The sequence below is a fragment of the Abramis brama genome, assembly GCF_963993115.1.
Source record: "Abramis brama genome assembly, chromosome: 2".
Lineage (NCBI taxonomy): Eukaryota > Metazoa > Chordata > Actinopteri > Cypriniformes > Leuciscidae > Abramis > Abramis brama.
Window position 1 is genome coordinate 8,323,106 of NC_139964.1, and position 14,817 is coordinate 8,337,922.

A 14,817-nucleotide genomic window follows, 5' to 3' on the forward strand; every position below is an offset into this window, starting at 1 on the left:
CACCGCTTTCTCACATAAACAGCCCCTGCACGACAGAATAATTGATTCTCGAGCGATCGATATCAACTAATTCAGCACCATCGCCACGGACAGCGCCGGTTAACGTCGCACGTAAGAAGGTATATCTTAAGCAGCTTCCTAAGGCATAGTTCGGGGAACACGCCTAGAAATGGTATACCTTCAGTTAAGTTATACCTTAAGAGTCTTCAGAGCGCGCTAAGAGACAACGTTATCGGGAAACTCAGCCCAGATCATCTTTCCACAAGTGCCAGATGTGGGCCGGATCTGGGACATCAAAATGTTGCTATGTGGGATGTTTCATTGCTAAAATAAAAAAAAATGATTAAAAAGTTCCTCTTGTCACTTGAAAGCGAAACATAGCATTTTAAAACTGATCTTAAATTCATATGGCAAGAGGCAACACATAATTATGTTTCAGACCTCTGTGGACAAAACGTACAGTGATGTGTGTCCCTGCTGTATCTGTAACTATAACCTAGTCTAGTGTCGTATCTGTAACTATGACTGCAGGCAGAATCAGCATGAGGATTGGGCTTATACGTGATAACCTAGTCTAATGGGTTGAGTCTCTGAATCTATAAAATCTATCCACATTTCTACAGGTCTTCATTACGTCCTCCTTGAATCATGAGCAAGACAACAGCAGATCATTGAGAAAAAGAGAAGATATCTGAAGGTAAAAAAAAAAAGTGAAGGTAAGGCTTTATTATTGAAGTTTATAAAAAATATTAGATGCACTCAAAGGTTAATTATTATGTATGAAATTATTAGATATTTCATAATATTTATGTTTTTAAAAAAGTTGCATTTTAGTACGATCAAATCACTGTTAAAAAAAAACAAAGAAAAAAAAAATTTATTTTAATTTGTTTCTACAAAGTTCCAGATTAGGGCTTAAACTATACTGTATTTAAGTACATTTAATTGTATATTATATATTTGTCTTTCACAGTTTAATAAATCACTTTCTGATTTAGCGAAATTGAGATCTATTCAAACTGATAAATTCTGAAGCTTACTAAACAAAATGATGTCCAAAAGACGTCTTTTCAATGTCTTTGTCACAAAAGTCGTACGTTGACAAGACGTCCACTGAGGAGCCAGAATGAAAGTTTTTATGACGTCTTTTTTTGACGTGTTCTGCACGTCCGATATAGACGTTCATCGAACCTTCGTACAAGGTTAAAACTACTTCAGATGTGGCCATTGTGGACATATTTTCAACATCATTTAAGGTTCATTTAGATATAATTTATGCTGTTTCTGGACCAAATAAAAACTCTTAGGATGCATTAAATTAAAACTCATGTTTATTTCAATGTAATTGCAAAGCAACTCACAGACAGTTTGTTTGTCCAAAAATCATGAACATGATGAGAATCATGAGAGAAACCAGATCTGAAGGAAATACTTTGTGCTGCCCTTAATCACAGACATAAAATACAAAAAATACAGAATTACAGAGAATTAACAGAGGTTTAGATGTTGATATTTGTTTCATTTGAAGTCACCATTGTGCTGATCAGTGTTTACTTTAGTTGGACTCTTGGCCCTCTTTCTTTTTGCGCTAGCTTTTCTTTGGCTGCTGTAACTCTGTGTTTGTAAAACACAATTGTAACTCTGTGTTTGTAATACACGTCAAAAAAAAAAAAAAAAAAAACGTCATAAAAACTTTAATTCTGGCTCCAGTGGACGTCTTTTCAACGTACGCTTTAGTGACAAAGACATTGAAAAGACGTCTTTTGGACATCATTTTGTTTAGTGGGTAATATTTGACTATACAGATTTTTATTATACAGATATGAAATGGCATAAGGGGCGTAAAGGGTGACTTAAATGCCATATTTTTGCATGACCTAACCATTTGCATATATTTGTTAATGTCATGATTCCTGTCGTCTGTTAGCCTTTCTTAAGGACTTTTAAGTGTTCTCTGTTCTCCTTGCATCTGTGTTCATTGTGTCCTATGGCAATGGCCATGTTTGTTTCCTGTTGCCCAGGTGTGTCGTGTTATTGTTAAGCATGTTTGCCCCTGTGTATTTAAACCCCTGTGTTTTCTGTGTTCTTGGTCAGGTCTTGTCCTACATGGATGCACGTTTTGGGATGCTCATTCTGTTATCTGTTATCTGGTCGTCTTTGTTATGTTTATTTTGTTATAAAACTATTTTTGCATTTGGATCCAGCTCTCCCTTTGTTCTTTGAGTTCACCCTGCGTTACAGCTAAAGAACCCATTTACACTGCCGCTGTCGCTCTTATGTTATTGGTAGACTGCACATCTGGCCATATCTATAGAAAAATACAATCACAAGTGATATATAAAACTTAGATATCATTCTAATTTGACTAATTAGACTTAACAAATTAAAAGTAGCATTATGCTGTTGGAGAGTGTTGTTATATTAACCACAGCAGTGTACTGTGCATTAAATAAGTAGGGTAACACTTTACAATACGGGTGTACTAATATGCATTAATTCATGCTTAACTAATGCACAGATAATCATGTGTTAATGTATGACTTATGAAGAACTAAACCATTAATTAATGATTACTGCATCAGCAACTAATAAATATTCTATATGGTTAATATATTAAGTAATATATGAATTGTTATCAATTAAATGTGTCAATGTATTAACTTCTTAATATTTTATTAACTAAAAGTGTAAATTAATCAAACTAAAATGGCATGGTTATGATTACGTTTTTATGTTGCATTTGCTTTTGTTAACACTATCTGGTAGGTTTAGGGCAGGGTATAGTGTAGGTGTACAGTATTTTAAAACGTGATGGAGCATTAATCTTTTAATTTCAAATCATTAATTTCAAATCAGAACTGCATAATAAAACATTTCCAGACATAATAAAACATTTCCATATTCACATTTGTTCCGGAAAAAAAACTAAACGCTTTTAACGTCACTCACCGGACATTTCACTTTGAAACCGACGCAAAACATAACGCAAAGTGTTTTGCACAAATGTTGTCAAAGGAACATTTTTCGAATGAGCCTGGGCTGGATTTAAATGTTGGGTGTAGGCCTACATATTTTTAGGGATGCATAAAACAAATTTATGAAAATGAGTGTGCATTCTGAAAACAAATGTGCTGTTCTATTTGTTATTCAACTTACATCAAATATCAAAACACACCAACAATAAAGTCTATCCCTTTAGCAGAAAATTAATTTAAGGTTATAGTAAGGTTGACACGGTTATTGGCTGTACAAAGCACACGACAAAGGAGTCCAATGGAATAAACAATGGTCACACGCTGAAGGCTCTCAGCGGCCATCTTGGTTGAAGACACTACCCTGCGTCTCAATGTGACACACTATCCATCCTAAAAAGTATGTGAGATTAAAATAAGTGTGTCCCAAATCATAGTATGTTGAATAGAGTATGCCAGAAGTACCAGAATAGTCTACTATTTCCGATAGATTTTCGAAATGTGGATCCGAGCTCACTATAACAGCTAATATGGCCCACAATCCATTGCGCTTTGGAGGAGGATCCAGTTCAGAACTACAAACATGAGTAAAAAGTGTTCAGAAAACTACAAAACATGGCGGATGTGCGTGACCAATGGTTAAGTAGAAAGGTTTAGATAAAGGGGTTTGAGCCTCTAATAATCAATCTTTAAGCTGATTCAACAATTCAGCTGATCTGCATCAACAATGTGAACATTTCTAAAGATCCGTTTGGCCATTAACATGATGCAGCTGAATTGTCCTGTAATTTTCATTGGTTTTTCCTTTTTGCTTTTATTTTGCTATTGTTTTTTTTATGACTTTATTATCTTGTTTTGTGATGTTCAGAGTTGATCTGTTTGTCACTAGTTTGATTATTGTCACCATTGTTGAGATTCATATGCTGATTCTTGATGTCTGTGTGTCTAAACACAATAAATTCTGTGCACAAAGTATTTTCAAAATTGTTCATATTGCTGTTGGATCTCAAACTGTAGAATCTCAGAGCTACAATCACCAATACTAAAACGAGACATCAAGCATATAGTCAAAGACTTAGACTCTGAATGACATCAGTGTCATCACCAAAACATATTGTGAGCAGATCATATTTTCTATTGCAATAACAAATGTGCTCTATAAATACAATGTCGGTACAGTCAAATAAAAAATAATATAACAAAATTAAAAGTGTCAAGAGCCCAACTAAAGCAAATATTGATCACCATAATTGCGACTTGAATCAGAAAATTCCATAAAACATTACCGCCTGAACTTTGGTTGAATCTCAAGGACTTTTGTAGATGTATGACAGAAATAAAGTCAAACTGGTAATAATAAGTGCAATAATGTGTAATGGCTCAAAGTCAGTAGTTCTTGTGTTTCTCTTTCCTTCAATGTTCTTGTTGTTTTCTTGTTGTTCTTGTTTTTTCTCTTTCAGTCAATGATTCTGCTTAATAATGTCAGGTGTCACCACTAATGGCCAATCATCACTTAATTAATCACTTAATTATGTCATTAACTTCAACACTGCTTCAGTGTTCATTTTAACACCCTGTAGTTGGACACATATGTACACTAAGGAGTGTTAATTTAACACTGGGGATTTTGCTGTGTGAGGAGAGTCTCCGCATAAAAGACTGCAGATCAACATGCTTCTGCATTTCTCTCTGATACAGTAGAATTAAATTAAATGTGGAGGATTTTATCTTTGACAAGATGATTGACTGGTCAGTTTACGTGATAGGATGCGTGTAACTAAGCGACAGAAAGCAACCATGTCTCCCAAAGCTTGTGTACTCTTCTGCTACACACTCAAAAGTATGTACTTTTTCTTCACAAAAAGAGTACATAATTTTAGGGCGTAGTATAAGTAGACGAATTGAGACTCAAGCTGCGTCCGAAATCGCAAACTTCCCTACTACATATAGACGAAAAACAGTATGTGACAAAAGCAGTAGGCCTATGTCCAAATTCTCAGTACTGATAAAAGAGTAGGCAAAAAAGTACCTGGATGACCTTCTACTTCCAGGGAGATTATTGTGTGCACATGATGCCATATAGAACACACTTTTTTAACAGCCCTGAAGTAATAACTCAAATTCAAAATAAGGACCTACTCAAGAGAGTATGCGATTTCGGACGCAGCCTCAGTATCTGGCTCAGGCGTGGCGGCCATCGCAAAACACAAAACAACGCAAAACAAAACAGAACAAAGAACAAACTGAAACTGAAGTCTTAAATGCATGGGGCAAACAAAGGAGGAGGATTAACGAGGAGACTAATATAATGAATATAATGACTAATTAACTAGACAGAGGTGAAACGGTGTTAAAGAATCAAACACATGGGAAAATGTGAGTCAAAGGAAAACCAGCAATTGAACAATAATTCAGACAAACCATAACAAAACTCTGAAAAGCCTGTGAACGTGAACATATCTAAACCTGTACCTATTATTCTTGTAGAAATTAAATGTCTAAACAGTAATGTGAATATTGTTTGTAAATGGTTGTCATATTTACTCAAAGTAAAAGTATTTACAATAATTTTGTGCAAATACCAGACCCTTAGCCTGGCAACTCACCATAGACACGGCTCAATCCGAGGGGCGGGATAAATGGCTGTCTTTCAAATTTCCTCTGCACGCAATAGGACAGTGCTTCAACCAACCAGAGCGTTTTCCCAACAGCTGAGCTAACGTTAGTTAGTTGATATATTCAACTTTTGCCATATCTGGACGACAAAACTACGAACACATCTTCCTTTTTTTAAGAATGACTTAAGTGCCGTTCTTTGCTCTTTTCTCAAAGAAAAACGTAACTCCAAGTCCTCCAGAGTCGCGGCCAAAGCCGATTCGAAAGACTGTTCTCCAGCAGCCGCCATTCTTTGTTTTCAAGTATTAGGTAACCGTCGCAACTCTGTCATCATTATGTTAAGCCCGCCCCGCCTACTCTATACACGACGTGATTGGCCTGACCCAATTTAGGTTTTTACAGCTCCAAAAGTCAACGGAGAGTTGCTAGACTACCCTGGATGCAAAATACATTTTGCTGCCGCTAGGGTGCGTCTAGATTTCTAGGCTACCAGACCCTTGCAACGCTAGGGAATATACAGCAGCAAATAAGATTGTGGTTGATCCTATTAAAAAATCCACTTTTTGCATGTTAAAACCCCAAGCTTGTTAATGTTTCTTTCTTGCCCTTTATATTTTCTTATAGCACTAATCAGGTCGCTGTTCTCTGCAGTATTATACATTGATGTTTTTTTGCTGTACATTGTGGGATTTGTATTAGGGTTTGAGTGTTTGAGATTTAGCTCTTAAAATGATTCCCTCATCAATGCCCTGAATATTGAACAAAGGAATTTCCAACCAGCAAGTCTGGGAAATATTCTGATTACAACATTATGAATTCACATTATGGTCTCTGTAGCAAAAGTTTATGAAGAAAAACCCTGCATATTTTTTTATTTTTATTGAAAACAAAGGTGAGCCCCATGCTTAATTACATTGGCCAGTGTGTCAAAGACGGGTTCTTCACCTTTACTCAAGTATCTAAAGCACATGATCAAAACTTCAAGACACACCCTCACATTTTACTGACAAGAAGCTTCCTGATAGCATGCTGTAATGTAGTGGGTTGAGTCTGTGAATCTATAAAATCTCTACGCAGTTCTACAGATGCTCATTATCATCATCCTCTTTTTCTTCGACAAAGAAATCAACAGATCATTGAGAGAACGTGAGAATGTCTGAAGATACAACAGATGTTGAGGACATTCTTTGTAATGTAAAAAGGATTTACAAGAAACATGAAGGTAATGTTTTCACTTGATGAAATTTACACTTGTTTTTTTATTTGCAAATTACATTTTAGCAAACCATAAGAATGCAATAAAGGGTTACCTATTAAATTATAAATATGTATTGTAAGTTTTCAATTTACAATCTGTATAACCCAATTTGAAGACCGGGGCTAGTAACCTTTTTTGTCCCATTATCCCCTAGTTAAAGTGATATTTCACCCAATAATGAAAAGTCTGTCATCAATTATTCACACTGTTGTTCCAAACCTGTATGTCTTTGGTCTGCTCAACACAAATAAAGATATTTTAAAGAATGTTTGTAACCAAACAGTTTTGAAAGTAAGCACCATTGACTTCCATAGTCTTTTTCTCCTACTATGGAGGTCAGTGGTTAGTTGTTAGTGGGGTTCCCTAACCCTCTCTAATATTTTCTTATTGTTAAGGCTACTGCTTTTTAAGCCGACTCTAAATATTTCTATGAAAGTATTTCTAACAGACAAAATGTCTCTCCGCAGAGAAAAGCAAGACAAAAATCACTGAGGATTTGCAAAACGTCATACAGAAATACTCCCTAGACTTTTCAAAGGACATCACAAAGGCAAGTGATGCATCTATAGGAGAGGAGAACGTTTCCTGGATATACTGTAGTAAATTTAGCCTAAATGTCATTAGTCATATGAATATGAATATGAGGTGTTTAACTGCAGGGCTGTCTGGCTGGAGTGATATAGATATGCAGATGGGAGTTTGCTATAGATATGGGCTGAATCAATCACACATGCACATATTTGATAGCCTATAATACTATCTTTCATTTTTAACACTATAGTGTACAATATGACCAATGCAAATAAAGATCATTTGTGCAACAAATAATATTTGCCCATGATAAATGTCACATTTAGCATATTTATTCCAAGAGGATGTGTGTTTGCTCTCTTCTTATGACCAATGACCAATGACCATATTCTTTAGGTCAGTTTTTTTTTTTTTTTATTAGAAATAAATAAATAAACTAACAAATAAATAATAATATTTCCTATCCTGTAGATTTTCAACGACCCCATTCATGGTCAAATTGCGCTGCACCCCCTGCTAGTGAAGATGATCGACACTCCTCAGTTTCAGAGACTCCGTCACATCAAACAACTCGGAACAAAATATCTGGTGTTCCCTGGAGCCACTCACACTCGCTTCGAACACTCCATTGGGTAATCTTGTTTTGTTTAACTCTTTTTCGAGTCTGAACCTTTGCATTGTTCTTCCTTGAAAGAGAGTGACTTTAGTGTGTGTGTGTGTGTGTGTGTGTGTGTGTGTGTGTGTGTGTGTGTGTGTGTGTGTTAGTGTGGCGTATTTAGCAGGACGTCTTCTCAGAATTCTTGATGAGAATCAGCCAGAGCTCAACATTACAAAACAAGATTTCCTGTGTGTTCAGATCGCGGCTCTGTGTCATGACATGGGTGAGTTGCACAAACATTTGCATATTTACTCCGAAAATCTTTGAAGAAATCAAGCACACACAGGTGTGTATTTCATTGATATTGCTTTATATGTCGTTTTAAACAGAAAAAAAATATGTATAATGCATGAAGATTATGAAGCAAATTTGTAGGACATTAAAATGAGAAACTATTTTCATGCCATAAAGTGCTATGGACACCCTGAAGTTATAGCTAGAAAGTGGTTTAAAAAGTACCATTATGTCTTTTCAATTTGTTCTCTTATTTGTTTGAGAAAAGTTTCCAACATTAAAGTTTTTCATACACCGCAAATACACACTAAAACTAAGCATAATTTCTCAGTCTCTTAGTCAATACATGAAATATATATATATATATATATATATATATATATATATATATATATATATATATATATATATATATATATATTATTAAATTATTAAAGGTACAATTGAAAATTAATTTAAAACTCATTACCTTTTTGTCATTTCAGGTCATGGTCCGTTCTCTCATTTGTTTGATGGCATGTTCATTCCTGAAGTCCTGCCTAGTGAGTATCTGAGTTTTTTCACTTCAGTCATTTCAGTATAAAAGCAAATAATACTACTACTTCTTCTTCTTCTTCTTCTTCTTCTTCTTCTTCTTCTTCTTCTTCTTTGGGTTTTAACGGCAGCTTGCATCCTTGACGTTGCTTTATTGCATTACAATTATAATACGTGTTAAAGCCAATGAATGTTTAAATAAATGCCTTTACTGCTAAACCGCATGCAAGGCAAATACAGAATCATGACACTATCTATGCTAAAATTACTTTTTTATTATACATATAAAACATTAGCATCATTAAAATTCTAAATCGCATCACATTATGTCATAATAACATAATCCATTATTTACAAATCACAATTATTTTGTCAAGAATTAAAAAATAATTTAAACATTGTAGCTGTGTGTGTGTGTGTGTGTGTGTGTGTGTGTGTGTGTGTGTGTGTGTGTGATTGAGACAGTCAAACCATCTTCACTAAATGAGTTGGTGTTCGTAAGTTCTTTATTAAACCTGCCTTACATAATACCTAAAATCTCTTTTCATTTCTCAGATTCCCCTTGGGAGGTAAGCATCATAACTCTCCTGTACAGCTATAAATATATGCTGATACACACAGTCTGTGAGCTACATAGCATGTTTACTGTAAAATCGAATTATTCCCTCATGAATAAATCTCTTAACGAGTAAAACTGGCTGTGTCTATATTATGATTGACTATACACAACATTATTATATTATTTGCAAATTTGTTTTTAAATCATTATTAAGCTATTATTGTCCCTGTGTGGTTCATTAAGATACTCTTGTAAGAAAAAGAACATTAGAATAAATACTTCTAAGGTTATGTAGTTTATGTACACTTTAATTGTACTTTGATATGTATTTATGCTCATCTTCTGAAGCACGAGGAAGCCTCTATTGAAATGTTTCACTGCATGAGAAAGAAGAATGGACTGGACAAAGAGATGAAACACTATGGACTGAATCTAGATGAAGACATCAAATTTATAGAGGAATCAATTAAGGGATGCAAAAATTTAACTCCGGTAAAATGTGTTTAGTGTGCTTTTTCAGCCAGTTTTAATCAGAATACAGTATTTAAGTTGATCAAGGTATATTTCATCTTGCAGTGGCCAATGACAGGGAGGACTGAAGACAAGTCTTTCCTGTATGATATTGTGGCGAATAAACTCAACGGCGTTGACGTGGATAAATGGGACTATCTGGCTCGGTAAGCTGTATTTTGTTTAAATGGTTTGAACTGCTATTAAACAGCCAGAGACAAAGTACACTCCAACAAAATAAATCCAACAGTTGTTCCAACTAACCCCTTTTAATTAACTTTTCTTAATATATTAACTTATTTGTAAAAATCTAGTAATCTGTAATATTCACATTGGTTACTCAGAAAGTTAAAAGTAATTGATTGGTTTGAGTGATGGTATGTCAAGCTAAAGTTTTTGATGCGGGGCAATTCTACACAACTACTGTACCACTTTGAAGCACTTTTTTAAGAGTAAATGGGGTAGTTGTACTGTCAATGGAGGGAGAGAAATCTCCCAGATTTCATTAAAAATATCTTTATTTGTGTTCTGAAGATAAAAGAAGGTCTTACACTCAGCAAAAACTCCAGTGTTTTGATTGACCAGTAAAGACACCTGATGTTAACAAGCAGAATCACCAAAGGAGAAAATCAAAATTTTCAAGACACTGTTATGGAGATCAGTGTTTGCTTGAGTTGGGTTCTTGACCCTTAAATTATTAACTTTAGATTTTGTTTGGCTGTTGTATCTGAGTTATAACTCTCAGATGAACAAAGAGAAAAGGTGAACAGGTGGTGTTTGTTATGTTTTGCCATAATCATAATTTGACCAATAAATAAAATATATATCATAAAACTATGATATATATAGCTTTATATATATATAAAACCATATAAACTCTCAGGAGAGTTCATTTAACACTGGAGTTTTTGCTGTGCAGTTTTGAAACGACATGAAGGTGAGTAATTATTGACATTTTACCAATAAATTATTATAATACAAAGTTGTTAACATTATAATGCACTGTGAACTAATAAAAACAATGAACGACTGTAGATTAGTAAAAATGAATACTGTATTGGTCATTAATAGTCCTTCTTAATTAATGCATTAACTAATGTTAACAAATGAAACTTTATTGTAAAGTTTTACCACTTAAGTTATAAAACTTCTTCAACACTTCCCATTCAAAATAAACGTCCTCATGGGATGAAAAGGTCTGTGGCTGAACTCAGGGCCGGGCCGAGGCATAAGCGAACTAAGCGGCTGCTTGAGGCAGCCTATCGAGTTTTTTTTTTTTTTTTTACACACATTAATTAACTTAAACAAGTGACATAAATGAATGAATGAATGAATGAATGAATGAATGAATGAATGAAAACAAGAAAATTCTGATTTCATGATCAATATACCTGCCTACAACTTTTATTGCTTTTATTGAAAATAATAGTTTGATTTGAAGTCACCGTTATGATTATCAGTGTTTGCTTATTTGGGCTCTTTACTTTTTTGAGTTTTATTTTGCCTGCTTTAACGTCTTAACGTTACGTATGTAACCCTCATACGAGGGTATGAGGAGACGTTACGTCGGATGACGACGAATGAGGTTTCGCTTAGAAAGCCTATCATCTTCGAGTATATAAAATGAGCCAATGGCAAAGAAATGCCATGGGTCTGCGGAATTTGCATAGCGTATCTCCGCCCCACCCTGGGGGTATATAAGGAAGTGCGCTGGCAACATGCAGATATGTCTTCGCTGAGGAGCCGAGACTGAACTCAGTCTTACTCAGTCGAGACTTTAACACTCATATTTTAACACTTTACACTCTTGAGTGTGGACTCATATACACTCCAGGAGGCTGTGTACAGCGGAAGTGGCAGGGAGACGTAACGTCTCCGTTCCCTACTCAGGGAACGAGGGTTACATACGTAACCGAGACGTTCCCTTTCGTAGTCACTCCGAGTTACGTCGGATGACAACGAATGGGGTTCCCAGTGTAATCACGCCACCTCTCGACTGTCTTCCAGTGCCCTGCGTAAGTCTGAGCTCCCTGTCGTGAGACTAGCACGGACGAAGGAGTCCTACTTAACACAGGAATACCAAGGTACACTGGGAAGCATATCTCAGTGGAAATATGCAATTATGCCCAGCCCGAAGGGGGGGACTTGGAATACACATATGACCCCGGGGGGCTGCATATGGAGTATCACTGGGGTGTCCAGCCGCAGGTGGAATATTTCAACCCCAGGGGTGGCAAGGTGGCTTGCCAAGGGAAAGACACATGCTCAAAGAGGTTTACAGTGGAATACCCATGTGGGGGTCACCCAGAGGGGGAACCATGCACATGGAAGCACCTAGCCAAGCACGAAAGCTGCCAGTGGCATAACTCTGGCGTTGACGTCGTCAGTGCTGGAGGAGACTCAGGGCTTATTAGGCTCACCTGAGAAGAATATCGCGCGTATCCCATCCGTGGAGAGGAATGGCGAGCAAGCGAAGACACCTGAGCAGAATCTCTTACCGGCTAGTTGAAGCGAGTACATGAGAAGAAACTGGCTCCACTCGGAGATTATAGAATCTCGCGAATGTATTAGGTGTCGCCCAGCCTGCAGTTCTACAGATGTCTGTTAGCGAGGCGCCATGCGCTAGAGCCCAAGAGGATGCCACACTCCGAGTGGAGTGGGCCGTCACACCAAGGGGGCATGGTTGACCTTGCTGCTGGTATGCCAAAGCAATGGCGTCCACTATCCAGTGAGACAACCTTTGCTTGGAGAGAGCCTTTCCCTTCAGTTTCCCACCATGACAGACAAAGAGCTGATCTGAGGTCCTGAAACACTGCGTTCTGTCTACATAAGTACGGAGTGCACGCACTGGACAGAGCAGTGCCAAGGCTGGGTCTGCCTCCTCCGAGGGGAGCGCTTGCATCAACCTTGGGCACATATCCAGGCCGGGGTCTCAGGATCACGTGAGAGTAAGCCGGCCCAAATTCCAGGCACGCTTCGTCAACCGAAAATAACTGCAGGTCCCCTACCCTCTTGATGGAGGCCAATGCAACCAGGAGCGCTGTCTTCATTGACAGGAACTTAAGCTCCAGTGATTGCAGGGGCTCAAAGGGAGCACTCTGCAGGGCAGTTAAAACCACAGAGAGGTCCCAAGAGGGAACGAGAGGAGGGTGAGGAGGATTCAGTCTCCTCTCTCCTCTCAGGAACCTGATGATCAGGTCGTGCTTTCCCAGAGACTTACCATCAACTGCGTCGTGATGTGCGGCAATGGCGGCAACATACACTTTCAGGGTGGGGGGAGACAACCTTCACTCCAGCCCTTCTTGCAGGAAGGAAAGCACGACACTGATCGGGCATTTCATGGGTTCTTGATGTTTAGAAGAACACCAGTTGACGAAGAGGTTCCACTTCAACGCATAGGCATGTCTCGTGGACAATGCTCTAGCGGAAGTGATGGTAGCCACTCAAACCTGCCTCGTCCCGTCCAGGAGCCACACATGAAGGTTCCAAAGATCGGGACGAGGGTGCCATAGGGTGCCCCGTCCCTGAGAAAGAAGGTCCTTCCTCAGAGGGATTGGCCAGGGAGGTGCTGTCGCGAGGAGTATAAGTTCTGGAAACCTGGTGCGGTTGGGCCAATACGGGGCAACCAAAATAACCTGCTCCTCGTCCTCCCTGATCTTGCGTAAGGTCTGCGCAAGAAGGCTCACTGGGGGAAACGTATATTTGCGGAGGCCCCGCGGCCAGCTGTGCGCCAGTGCATCCGTGCCGAGCATGCTCTCGGTCAGGGAATAAAACAGGTCGCAATGGGACGAGTCGTAGGAGTCAAACAGGTCTACCTGTGCGTCCCCGAACTGATCCCAAATCAGCTGAACCGTCTGGGGATGGAGTCTCCATTCTCCAGCGAGAGGCCGAAGCCGAGAGAGCTCGTCGGCCGGCTGGTTCAGGTCTCCCGGGATATAAATGGCTCGAAGCGACCTCAGATGCTTCTGACTCCATATGAGGAGGTGGCGGGCGAGTTGTGACACACGGCGGGAGCGCAGACCACCTTGACGGTTGATGTACGCTACAGTCACGGTATTGTCTGACCGGACTAGTACGTGTTGACCCCTGAGCAACACACGGAAGCGGTGCAGGGCAAGACGTACAGCCAACAACTCGAGGCAATTGACATGCCAAAGGCACTGGGGTCCTGTCCAGGATCCCGCGGCAGCATGTCCATTGCACATGTTGCCCCAGCCCGTGGTGGAGGCATCTGTTGACACAACAACATGCCTGGACACTCGTTCCAAGGGCACTCCGGCCCGAAGAAAACTGAGGTTCGACCACGGGGTGAAGGTCTGACGGCAGGTCGGAGTCACTGGAATTTGGAGCGTGCCATGATGCCATGCCCACCTCGGGACTCGATCGCGAAGCCAAAGCTGAAGTGGTCTCATATGAAGCAACCAGAGCAGCGTGACTGCAGCTGCGGATGCCATATGCCCCAGGAGTCTCTGAAATAGTTTCAGTGGAACCACACTCTTGCCCTCGAACTAACGAAGGCAAGTCAGCAGTGATTGCGCGCGCTCGCTCGTAAGCTGCGCGCACATGGCGACCGAGTCTATCTCCATACCGAGAAAAGAGATCCTCTGCACGGGACAGAGTTTGCTCTTCTCCCAGTTGACCCGAAGGCCGAGACGAGCTAGGTGCCGGAGCACAAGGTCCCTGTGTTCGCAAACCTGGTCTCGAGAGTGAGCTAGGATCAGCCAGTCGTCGAGATAGTTCAGGATGCGAACCCCGTGTTCCTGAAGGGGAACAAGGGCTGCCTCGACGACCTTCGTGAAGACGCGAGGAGACAGGGCTAGCCCGAAAGGGAGAACCGCGTACTGGTATGCCTGCCCCTCGAAAGCAAACCATAGAAACGGTCTGTGTCGAGGAAGAATGGAGACATGAAAGTAGCCGTCCTTCAGGTCGATCGCTGCAAACCAAT

The 14,817-nt window shown here is 39.2% G+C and overlaps 1 protein-coding gene across 1 annotated transcript in view; it reads left to right on the forward strand.

Annotated features, from left to right (window-relative positions):
• Positions 1-6,740: 6,740 nt before the first annotated feature.
• Positions 6,741-14,817, forward strand: part of LOC311069854 (deoxynucleoside triphosphate triphosphohydrolase SAMHD1-like) — a gene marked incomplete at its 5' end in the record, with an annotated part of 47,733 nt that continues 39,656 nt past the window's right edge. The window contains 5 exons of the mRNA XM_084093351.1: positions 6,741-6,810; positions 8,755-8,811; positions 9,359-9,372; positions 9,711-9,854; positions 9,939-10,039. Of these exons, the coding sequence (XP_083949477.1) occupies positions 6,741-6,810; positions 8,755-8,811; positions 9,359-9,372; positions 9,711-9,854; positions 9,939-10,039 (386 nt within the window). The remainder of the gene's footprint in view (positions 6,811-8,754; positions 8,812-9,358; positions 9,373-9,710; positions 9,855-9,938; positions 10,040-14,817) is intronic.